The sequence below is a fragment of the Carcharhinus amblyrhynchos genome, chromosome 15 (genome assembly GCF_965287045.1).
Source record: "Carcharhinus amblyrhynchos chromosome 15, sCarAmb.v2.hapA, whole genome shotgun sequence".
In the NCBI taxonomy this organism is placed as follows: Eukaryota; Metazoa; Chordata; class Chondrichthyes; order Carcharhiniformes; family Carcharhinidae; genus Carcharhinus; species Carcharhinus amblyrhynchos.
In genome coordinates, this window is record NC_137338.1 from 14,714,181 (window position 1) to 14,726,667 (window position 12,487).

The 12,487-nt window shown below is 40.4% G+C and overlaps 1 protein-coding gene across 1 annotated transcript in view; it reads right to left on the reverse strand.

Moving 5' to 3' along the window:
* gsk3ba (glycogen synthase kinase 3 beta, genome duplicate a) overlaps positions 1 to 12,487 on the reverse strand; it is a 144,069-nt gene that overhangs the window by 39,960 nt on the left and 91,622 nt on the right. The window contains exons 4-5 of the mRNA XM_080203444.1: positions 9,030 to 9,140; positions 1,597 to 1,727 (exon numbers count right to left, since the gene is read on the reverse strand). Coding sequence (XP_080059570.1) covers positions 1,597 to 1,727; positions 9,030 to 9,140 — 242 coding nt within the window. The remainder of the gene's footprint in view (positions 1 to 1,596; positions 1,728 to 9,029; positions 9,141 to 12,487) is intronic.

Below are 12,487 nucleotides of genomic sequence, written 5' to 3' on the forward strand. Positions count from 1 at the left end.
CAGTCACTGATCTGATATGGGATTCAAAAGAAGTAATTTGAATATGGAACCTGCAACCAATGGAGTGGTAAGGTGAGTATAATAGATAAATTTAAGGAAAGCATAGCAAATATCTGGAAGAGGAAGGAAGAGGATAATTATTTGGTAGTACCATTGAAAAAAAAAACAAAGATATGCTGTCAAAGCTTTTAATCTTGCATTGATCAGGAAACTTTGCAAAGGAAACAACAATTCATGCTGAATGAGAAGACAGTGGTGATTGAGTGGTAAGTGGACTCTGACTGATAGAGGCATTACCATGGAGAATGCACTGGAGACAGTCAACTGCGAAGCTGTTGATCAAATTTAAAGCAGGTAAGTTGGCTCTGATTTGCCATTGGGAATGAAACAAGGAATGGCTAACCCCCAGGTTTTGTCCAGCTAAAAAACATGCAAGGCATGGGCATGTTCCTTTTGCCTGCAAAGAACAGGACCCTGTGTGTGAACATATATGGCATCCAGCATGCCTTGGTAAAGCTAAATAAAATCCAGTGCAAACTACCACTCCTATTTTTTAATACAAGTGATGGAGTACAACAAAGAGTATTTTCCATCACTGTGGACCTCATTACAAGTACAGGGGCTGAATTCCAAGGGTCAGGTGAAAATTGACTGCCCTTGACATCAAGGCAGTGTTCACCAGCGTGACATCAAGGATCACCAAGCAAAATTGAAATCCATGTGAATCTGGGGCTCTTTCCACTGATTGGAGTCATACATGGTCCTTCTTGCCCATCAGATCTGAAGTAGGGATATGCATTAATAATTGCAGTGTTCAGCACCATTCTTAAGCAGGCTGTGCCAGCATACAGCAATATAGCAATCAGGCTTAGGTTTATAACTAGTAAGTGACATTCCTGCCATACAACTTCAGGGCAATGACCATCTCCATCAAGAGACAATCCAAACATCTCCACTTGAAACTCAAAAGCACTACCCATTATTGAATTCCCATCAACATCTTGGAAACAGTCACCATTGACCAGAAACTGAACTGGACCATTTTGGCTACAAGGGCAGGTCAGAAGCTGGGAATTATGTAGTATACAACTCACCAGACTCTCCAAAGGTGCCACCACCTACAAGTCAGGAACGTGATGAGATACTCTCCATTTGCCTAGAAGATTACACCTTCAACAATGCAAGAAACTCAACATTATCCAGGACAAAGCAGTCCACTTGATTGCCACCTTAAACATTCGCTCTTTCCATCACCAATGCACGGTGGCAGCATGTATTCCGTTTTCAAGATACAATGCAGCAACTCACGAAGCTTCCTTTAACAGCACCCTTCGAACCCACAAGCACTCACATCTACAAGGACAAAGGCAGAAAAGTACCGCCACCTCCAAGTTCTCCTTCCAAGACGCACACTACTCTAATCTGGAATAGTATTGCTTGGGCAAAGTCATGGAATTCTCTAACAACACTGTGGGTGCATCTACACCTCGTGAACTACAGCAACATCTCACAACTTCCTTCTCAGGGGCAATTAATGATGGACAATAGATGCTGGTCTTGGCAACTTTCATATCCAACGAACCGAAAGAAACTCACCTTCCAAAGTCACAGAGTTTTAGGACAGCTGTTTCAGGATCAAGCAGCAGATTCTGTGGTTTGATATCCCGATGGCAAATTCCAAAGGAATGGATGTAAGCTAAACTCCGGAACAGCTGATACATATACAACTATTAAAAAGAAAGGAATTTTCATCAATTAGAAGAACCAAGTTCTATAGTTTCAATGATACAAGTTAAAAAAAAGCAAGAATTCCATTTTTGTAGCATATTGTTTCCACAGCACAGCTCAAAATGCTTTTTAACCAAGTAAAATGTCCAAGAAGCAAATATGGCATCCATTTTGTACACAGCACCATCCCATAAACAACAAATAACTGAACAGATGACCTGTTTTTGGTGGTGTTAGTTGAGGGAAAAGTGCTGACAGGGAAGCAACTTGTTTTATATCAACTTGAGAATACTTGATCATCCCAAAACTGCATCACAAGCTGCAATGAATGGCATTTAATAATTTGTCAAATTAAAGTACAATTTTGCATGCATCTGAGCTGACTAACTTGGTCTAATTAGTACTTGCAACTCAGAGGTTTGTGGGTTTGCCACTTCAAGGACTTGGGTGCCCGTGTAAAAAGGGGCCACATTGCAGAAAGTCATTACAGATCTACTGATGGTAATAGAAAAGGCATAAGGTATTTTACCAATGCCCTAGATTAAAAAAAACTACCACAGATAAATTTAGATGTTCAATTCTTTGCTTTATAAACATTTTCTGCTGAGTTGTCAATACAAGTTTTACTGCACTTAAAAATAATTCACTATACATGAAGCACTTTGAGATGTGGTAAGATACATTTCCAATCGCATAATGTTTGTATGAGCTTGGCAATTGACATGTTTGTTTTGTGCCAAAGTGAATTTTGAAACGCTGAAACTGCATGCTTCTACACATCCTTATCTTGTGCAATGCTTTGCATGTCATACTGACGTCACCTTAAGGTAGGTAATAAATGTTTGAAATGGGTCTGTTCCATTAATTGCCTGACCTTGTATTACTAAACTATTGCTACATGTTGAAGGCAGTGAACTGAATTACAGATCAAGTTCCACATTCAATCCTTAGTCGGTACTGAGTAGTTAGCCGATCGCAACACTATAATTAGTAAGAACAATATAAATTAGTCTGTACACAGTTGAATTAGAAAGGGAGAGCACAAAAGGTTCCCATTTCAGATCACATCAAATAACTTCCAATAGGAAGTGCATTACATGGGTTTTGGTTAAGGACAGAGTTAAATCGCCTGCCAATGCCCATTTAGTCACATATAAAATATGGCTAGCTAGTACGAGAGGCTTAGCTTCCAACCTCTCTTTTACTCTGATCTTAGAGATATCCCAAACCAAGGGGCAAGTTTCTTGCAACGACATGTTTATAACTCCAATCAGATTGCCATATCTGCCACAGAGTCAAAATGAGAGTTGACAAACCATTGCCGTTTAACCCAGTGAGACTTCCTTCCCTTTGTTCCACCCTTACCTATTCAATCATGGTAAGATCATTACCAGTAATGACCACTACACTATTAGCCTGGTTTGCCCCAAAAACTTTTGTTCAGCCCTCTTCTTCCTTGTCTCTGTTCCCATATGTATTGTGCTGACATCCAACTCTATTCTCCACTCCTCCCTGGTCCCAACTGAGGATCCTCTCTGACCTGGGATACACCCCTTTGCACTAATTGATTTGCTTTCCGTCTTGACACTCCAAAGGGTCCAGCCCTATCATGTTGCCATCAGGGTTTGTCCCTTTAAAGGGGCCATGCTATCACAGTTGTCATCTTCTAAAAGCAATTAGAGTCATGGTGACAAGGTGACTAAGGCTGGGACCTGAATGTTCAAAAGGTATTTGACATTTCAGAAGGACAGAAAGGAAGGGAAAGCTGATGGGGTAGCTGTTATTAAAGAATGAGATTAGTACAGTGATGAGAGATGATCTTGGTTCAGAAGAGGTTCCAGCAGATTGGAAAACTGCAATTGGAACACTTCCAATCAAGAGCAGTTCAAGTAACTGGCCATAGGGAACATGTTTGAATCCATTATAAAGGAGGCAATAGCAGGACATTTTTAAAAAATCCTAATACAGTTGGGAGGGATCAATGCGATTTTGTAAAAGGAAATGTTTGATCAATTTATTAGAGTTCTGAGCAATATGGGCTCATAGGAGATTTCAGGCTTCATAAACACCAGTGTTGAGTACAACAAAAAAAAGCTTAGTTGGGACTAACTAGTGTACTAAATCCAGTTCACCACGCTTTAGGAAAGATGCAAGTAGAGAATATGCCAGTATTTACCAGTTTGGTTTAAGGAATGTGGGATTTACAACTTACATTTATATAACATCTTTAACACAAGACAATGCCCCAAGGTGCATTGTATGACAAGTAACACACTAAGTTACATGAAGTGGTATCATGTCAAATAACCAATAGCTTGGTCAAAGCAGTAAGCTTTAGCTATAAGGTTAGGTTGGTGACCAAGTTGGAGCAAAGGAAATACAGGTTTTGATAAGGTGTGCATGCAAACCTGTACTCAATAGCTGACAGTACAGGAATCAGAGGTCATGGACATTTTGTGCAAGAGACGCAGGAAGATCAGAGGATTCTTTTAAAAAAAAGTAACAAGTCACAATGACCTGGAATCTACTGCCAAAAGGGTGATGCAAGTCGAAAAGTCAATCATTTTTGGATTGGCACTTCAGAAAATAAAATTTGCAGAGCAATGGGGTTAGAAGGGTGGCGGGCAGGGAGGTGGTTTAGACTCAGTAAGCCAAATGGACCTCCTGAGCAAGAGAACACTATGATATTTTTTAAGAAATCAAGGCCGATCTTTTAGAGCCTATTCAATCCCAGCTCATATTATGATTCTACATCCTATTGCTCTCCCCCATCAGTACTTTCCTTGGATCCCAGTCCCAATCTCTCAGAGTTGGCATCTCATGTCTTCATTACTCCCGAGTTCAATAATTCCTGCAGTCCTATAGCCGCACAAAACCTTCTTCCGCCCCCATTTATATCCTTTTTTAAATAAGGAGACCAAAACTGCACGCTGTACTCTAGATGTGGTTTCACCAACACCCTGTACAATTGTAGCAGAACATTCCAGCTCTGACGAAGGGTCAACTAATCTGAAATGCTGGCTCCACCCTCTCTCTCCACAGATGCTGTCAAACCTGCTGAGATTTTCCAGCATATTCTGGTTTTGATCCCTATTTTATATTCCATTCCCCTTGCAATAAATGACAATACTGCATTTATTTAGCAAATGCAAAAAGTCCCCAGGCTAAGCAGTTTCTTTCGGTCCTGCTGTGTTGTGTCTTCCTAATCACCTTCTGCACCTGCATAATAGCTTCTAAACATAAACCTTTTGCACCTGCATAATAGCTTCATATCACCCAAATCCCCCTGTACCTCAAGAGTTCTACAATCTCTTGCTTTTTAAATAATATGTTGCTTTTCTATTTTTGCACATTACACACCATCTGCCAAATCTTTGCCCACTCACTTAACACACGCTCCTTTGTAACCTCCCTATTAGAAAGGGTAAAGTCGCCATAGTCTCAAATGACTGTAGGGTGCTCTCTCCATCGAAAGGGAGAGCTGACTGGTAGTAATTTAATCTGAAGATCACCACACCTGAAGCGAGGGGAAAGGTTGAGAAGGTTGGCCTTCATGCATAACCTCTGCTAGTACAGGAATTGAACCTGTGCTGTTGGCGTTGCTCTGCATCACAAACCAGCCAATCAGCCAACTCAGCAAAACATTACGGTCTCTTCACAACTTACATTCTTACCTATCCTTGTGTCATCAGTGAATTTAGCAACCATATCTTTTGGTCCCTTCATCTGAGTCATTGATACAATTGTAAATAGCTGACGTGCCAGCACTGATCCCTGTGGCATTCCACTTGTCACATATTGCCAATCCGAAAAAGTTCCCTTATACTTAACCATCTTTGCTTCCTGTTAGCTAACCGATTCTCTATCCGTGCTAATATGTTACCTCCTACACCACGTTTCTTACTTTGCAGAGCAACCTCTCGTTGTCAAATACTTTCTGGAAATCTAAGTACAGCACATCCACAGGTTCTCCTTTACTAATATTTCTTGTCAAAAGCACTTCAAGTGAATTAGTCAAACATGATTTTCCTTTCACAAAACAATGTTGACTGCTTGATTGCATTGAGATTTTCTAAGTGCCCTGCTTTTAGTTATTACAATTTTATCATTGGGTGCCTTCACAAGAGGTCAATAATTAATCTGGTCTCATTGTACATTACCAGATCTTGTGTCGTCTGCTTTCTACTGGTGCTAAGACATGCTGCAATTAGCTATGTGTTTAACTCACCAGATTTATCCTTCATCAATTTGCTTGTGGCTCAGGTAGTAATCCAGAGATTATGACCTTTGAGATTCTGCATTGTAAATTTAGCCCCCATTTGCTCAAACTCCCTCAACAGAACCTATTTCTACCCATGTCATTGGTACCTACGTGGACCACAACCACCCTTCTACTGCAAGTTCCTTTCCAAACCAGAGTAAATGCCCTGAACCTTGGCTCTGGTCAAGTATCAAATCCATCTTGTAGTTGGGGGCTATACTGTCCTCAACTGCCATTGTATTCCTATTAATTCCCCCCACTTAAATGGTTTCCTGTATCATATGCATCTACCTTGCAGCCACTGCCATTGATCCATACAGATGATTGCAAAAGCAGAGTTTCTCCATTTCTACATTCTGGGCCCCCATATGTGTCTCACTCTCAGTCACATCTCCTGTCCTTGACCACTGACCAAATCAGAAAGCCCTAATGTCACAGTCTCCTGGTATAAATTGTTCAAGTAATTTTTCCCCTCCCTGAAGCATCGCAGTGTCTACACTCAATTAGTCAGCTGCACTTCCTCATGCCCCAGACACTTACTACAGATGTTTCTGACCTGAATTTGAAGAATTTGGTAGATCTTGCCTTACTGAAGCCAGATTCAAGTACTTTCTGCTTGTAGAACTGTCAAAACCAAGATAGAATCCAAATGTCCAACTTCAGGACAAAAGCAAAATGTGGAGTCATTCTTAAAAGGGTTCCCTTCAGGTGTAAGTGTTTGTTAATTTCCAAACAGATCACAGATTATATGAGATTGCAAACCTGGGACAATTATAACAAAATGAACTAAAGCATAGGCAATTTAAAGCCTATTGTTGGAAAAATTAGGCTCAACATTTGACAGATAAACATCATTATTTGATCTTAAACAACCATATATATATTGGATACCACAAATTAATCCATTTTGCATTTTATAAATGATTCATAATTTATCAGCCAGAGTTCAAAGGGTTATTGAAGCAACTGGAACAAAGAACCGAACAGCACAGGAACAGGATCTTCGGCCCTCCAAGCATGCACCATGTTGTCCATCTCAAACAAAATCACCTCCTTTCCAGGGACAACGTCCCCTCTATTCCCATCCTATTCATGTATTTGTCAAGGCTCCCCTTAAAAGTCACTATCGTATCAGCTCCCCTGGCAGTGAGTCTCAGGCACCCACCACCCTCTGTCTTAAAAAAATTTATCTCGTACATCTCCTTTAAACCTTGCCCCTCACACTTCAACCGATGCACTCTAGTAATTGACTCTTCCACCCTGGGAAAAAGCTTCTGAGTATCCACTCTGTCCATGCCTATTGTAATTTTGTCGACTTCTATCAGGTTGCCCCTCAACCTTTGTTGTTCGAGTGAAAACAAACTAAGTTGCTCCAACTTCTCCTCACAGCTAATGCCCTCCATACCAAGTTTTCACAACCAGTAACAGACTCCTAATGCAATAATTCTCAAGAAAGCAGCAACAAACCGTTAGCAGTTCATAGAAACTGATTTATGATCATGATCTACTGTTAATCAAAAGACATACCTCAACAATATTAAGGAAGAAGAATCAGAATTTAAGAACTTGATTGAATTACATTTATTTTATGCAAATGTAGACATATCACACAATTCTTTTTTCTTAAAGCAAAGAAGTTTATGGAGTATATGAGCATATTCAGAATATTCCTGAATATTGCTTTTCACTCATGAAAAAGCCCTTTTTAGCTGGCATATCCTGCTGTCAGTTTTGAGAAAATATGTAGTTTCATGACTTGTTTGTTTTAGGAGTATAATCTTTAGCTTTGGGACTGCATTATTAAAGGTAAGATAAATGGTTTAAAAAAAAACCTGAGTTCAATCGGACTATAAACAATTTGAAGGGTGCCTTGTGTTTAATGAGACCAGAGTTAGGTGTGGGATTTTGGGGTTTAAAGTGTTTTATGAAATGCAGCATTAGTAGTGCTTGCTTTGCTTAATTCTTGTAAAATAAAAGGTCCTGTTCAAAACATGAAACCTTGGGGTGAAATTCTTACAGTTAATAATTGGAGAGTCTGTATATTAAGTCTCCATTGAGATTATAACATTCAGGAGTGAGCTCAAAAATTCATCACATTCGCAATTTAACAAATAAACAGATTTAAAAGGGAAATGCATTGACAAATTGCAAAAAAATGCAACTGCTTGCATAGAATCTAAAAGTTATTTTTTCAGAGCTGCAATTTAGCGTATAACATTAATAGCAAAATACTATCAACACAAAATCTGAAATAACACAAAATGCTGGAAATACTTAGTTCAGTCAGCATCTGTGCAGAGATAATCAGTTAATGTTTCTAACTGATGACCAAGCAACATCTGCCCTATATCCTCACCATACAAAGCTTCAAATATTCCTTCCAAGTGAAACAGCAACTTTGTTGATTTAGAAAAAATTATTATACTGTTTCACTGCTCAATGTCTTCTCTACAGGATCTCTGGTCCTCCAAGCATGCACAACCATGTTGTCCATCTTTAAGGACGCGCCATTCAATCTGCAAGCAGGATCTTAAGCCTCCGGTTGTCTGCTGTTCTAAGCCATCAATCCTGATGAGTGAAGTGAATTGATACAATTGAAAATTTACTAACAATCGTATTCTGAAAGTATGGGCCAAGAGCTCCAAAAAAAAAAGCCTACACAGCAACTGTTTCATTAAAAAGCAACTGAAATTTAAAGTCCAATTTAAGTTAGTAAGACACACCTTAGGGTATTCAAATCTACATGTTCCAAAATGTCAATTACAGCCTTGCTATCAATAAGATTTACAACCACCAAAAGGGACATCCATTCCTGGTGGTCACCAGGATGGATCACTGCAGGACTGAATATGCTACATTGTTGCAAGAAATACCGACGACTAAAATAATCAATCACTTCAGAAATGAGAGTCATTTTCCAGCAATTAGGGATTTAAAAGTGTGTGTTAAGCAAAGTATGATGCAAAGCACAAATGATACAATGAAGTAAACTATTAAAGAAAACAATTTGATGCAAATAAGTACGCATTGAATGCCTTACTTTTACATAAATCATCGGGAGTGTCTGCTTGGCTCGGCTGTAATGTCTGGCAACTCTGTACACAGTTTCCGGAACATAGTCTAGCACCAAGTTGAGGTACACTTCATCTTTCTACAAGAGGAAGGAGAAAAAAAAGTTTGCAATTATAATTTATAATTATATATTACCACACAGATCCCCTAATCTATTTGCAAGGTTCATTTCAGGCACATAGTGTCAGTATCTAGCATTCCTGGATCAGGCTACATAGGCCATTGTAAAGTATTCTGTTCCAAAATTGCACCAATCCCAATTTCAGACACACTCTTCACAATGGGCAGCCACTACTGTCAACACTTGATATGCTGCATGAATACCAATTTACAGAAAGCAATTTAGATCTTGTAGTTAATTTTTTGTTATCCGAGACGAAGAAAAGAAGCAACAGTATTGTATATAAAAAGGTCCACAAAATTTTTGCCTGCGTTCACTCTCCACAAATCCTTTCTAGACCATGCGTGAAGAGCAACAAGCCCAGGTTTGTGCTCAGCTATGGGGTGGAGATGCTGGCATTGGACTGGGGTAAGCACAGTAAGAAGTCTCACAACACTAGCTTAAAGTCCAACAAGTTTATTTGGTAGCAAAGCCACAAGCTTTCAGAGCATTGCCTCTTCATCAGGTGAGTGGCAGTTGTGTTCACAAACAGGGCATATATAGACACAAACTCAACTTAGAAAATAATGGTTAAATGCAAGTCTTTACAGGTAATCAAGTCTCAAAAGGTACAGACAACCTGAGTGGAGAGAAGGTTAAACACCAGTTAGAGAGATGTGAATTGTTTCCAGCCAGGACAGTTCAGTGAGATTTTGCAAGCCCAGGCAAGTTGTGGAGGTTACAGATAGTGTGACGTGAACACAAGATCCCAGTTGAGACTGTTCCCATCTGTGTGGAACTTGGCTATCAGTTTCTGCTTGGATACACGCATCTCCATCAAGGATTGTCACCTCAGCACTTTATTGTACCGCAAGCCCACGGATAACCTCACGATGCTCCACTTCTCCAGTTTCCACCCTAAAGACATTAAAGAAGCCATCTCCTATGGACAAGCTCTCCGTATACACAGGATCCATTCAGATGAGGAGGATCGCAAAGACACCTCCAGACGCTGAAAGATGCCCTCATAAGAACAGGATATGGCACTCGACTCATTGATTGACAGTTCCAATGTGCCAGAGGGAAAAACCGCACCGAGCTCCTCAGAAGACAAACATGGGACACAGCAGACAGAGTACCCTTCATCATCCAGTACTTCCCCGGAGCTACAACACCTTCTCCAGGGCCTTCAACATTTCATCGATGAAGATGAACATCTCGTCAAGGCCATTCCCACTCCCCACCTCTTGCCTTCAATCAACTGCACAACTTCAAACAGATCATTGTCCGCAGCAAACTACTCAGCCTTCAGGAGAACAGTGATCCTGACACCATACAACCCTGCCACGGCAACCTCTGCAAGACATGCCGGATCATCAACACCGATGCCATCATATCATGTCAGAACACCATCCACCAGGTACACAATACATACTCTTGCAATTCGGCTAACGTTGTCTACCTGATGCGGTGCAGGAAAGGATGTCCCGAGGTATGGTACATTGGGGAGACCATGCAGAAGATACAACAATGGATGAATGAACACTGCTTGACAATCACCAAACAGTAGTGTTCTTTTCCTGTTGAGGAACACTTCAGCAGTCACAGGCATTCAGCCTCTGATCTCCAGGTAAGCATTCTCCAAGGCAGCCTTCACGACACACGACAACACAGAATCGCTGAGCGGAGACTGATAGCCAAGTTCCGCATACGAGTGCTCTGAAAACCTGCTGGACTTTAATCTGGTGTTGTGAGACTTCTTATTGTGCTCAGCCATGGGGCCAGACATATTTGGATGTCCCACAGATACTCATTATCAAAATCTACATATAAATAGTCTGCTGAACAAGGTATTGAAAGGTCATTGTTACTGAAACATTTTGTTGACTTGGTTGGTGCAAGTTAGTGGCACTTCCTTACAATAAAGGAACGATGAGGATAAAATATGGTTGAGATCTCCCCAGTGAAACTGGCATGCAATAGCTTATAAACTGAATTCCTTCTGAAAATACATAGTTGGTTTTAGGAAGATGTTGCAGATCCCAGAGCAAAGCCACAAATTGAAACCACTTGTAATTTAAATTGATTTGCAGCATAATACGAGTTCCATCGAGTTGTGTGATTTAATGCAAGGTGCAACAGCAACCAGATTGTGTAAAACAAATACAGGTTAATGCAACATTTGTTTTAAAAGCCAGAAGTGACATGTCAAATATTATTGCAACAGAATTAGTGTTTGAAAATGCTGGTCAGTCCTGGTTATGCTTCTTCATCATAACTTACATTTCAGAATCAATTCACATCTAATGCACTAAAACACTCAAGTTCTCAGATTAGATATTAGTACAAATGACTATAAGCATGTGGAGGGACTGGGGCAGAGTGGGGGTAAAGGATTATGGTGATGGGGAATTCTAGTCAGATGAAGGAAGCTGAGAAATACAATAACAGAGTTATTATAGAATCCCTACAGTGCAGTAGGAGGTCATTCAGCCCATCGAGTCTACATCAATCACAATTCCACCCAGGCCCTAGTCCTGTAATTCCATATATTTACCCTATTAGTGCCCTTGACACTAGGGTCAATTTAGCATGGCCAATCAACCTAACCCGCACACCTTTGCACTTGGGAGGAAACTGAAGCACCTGGAGGAAATCCACGCAGACATAGGGAGAACGTGCAGACTCCATACATACAATGACCTGAGGCCAGAATTGAACTCGGATCCCTGGCACCATGAAGCAGCAGTGCTAACCACTCTGCCGCCGTGCTGCCCATTTTTCTCAGAGTGGCAGGGGGTGAGAGATGGGAAGAGGACGGACAGTGTGAGATTTGAAAACAAGTCAGAATTCTTAAATTCAGACAAATCCAAATGAACCGCAGGCTCTGTGCAAGGTAGAATACAAATAATAGAGTTCTGGATGAGCATGATTTAATAGAGGGTTGAAATTGGAAAGCTGACCAGTGGTGCATTGGAACAGTCAGTATAAAGATGTCCAAGGCATGGATGAGAGTTTTATCAACAAATTAGCTGAGGCAAGCTAATGTTAAAAAGATGTAAGGTATGGAGTTGAAAACTCTGCTCTGGGTCAAATAGGAGACAGATGTTGCAGTCTGACTCAGCTCAAGAATTAAACGGGCTGAAGTTTGAGAAATGTGAATGATTTCAGTTCCTCTCAAACATTGAAGCATCATCAAATTCCTGTTGGTGGTGCTGTTGAGAACGTTTAATAGTAAAAACCCAAGGTTCAAATGGAGGTAATGAATGTTAAAATGACATACAAGAGCTAAATGTAAATTTAGTCCCAGAATACGTGGAAAGAAT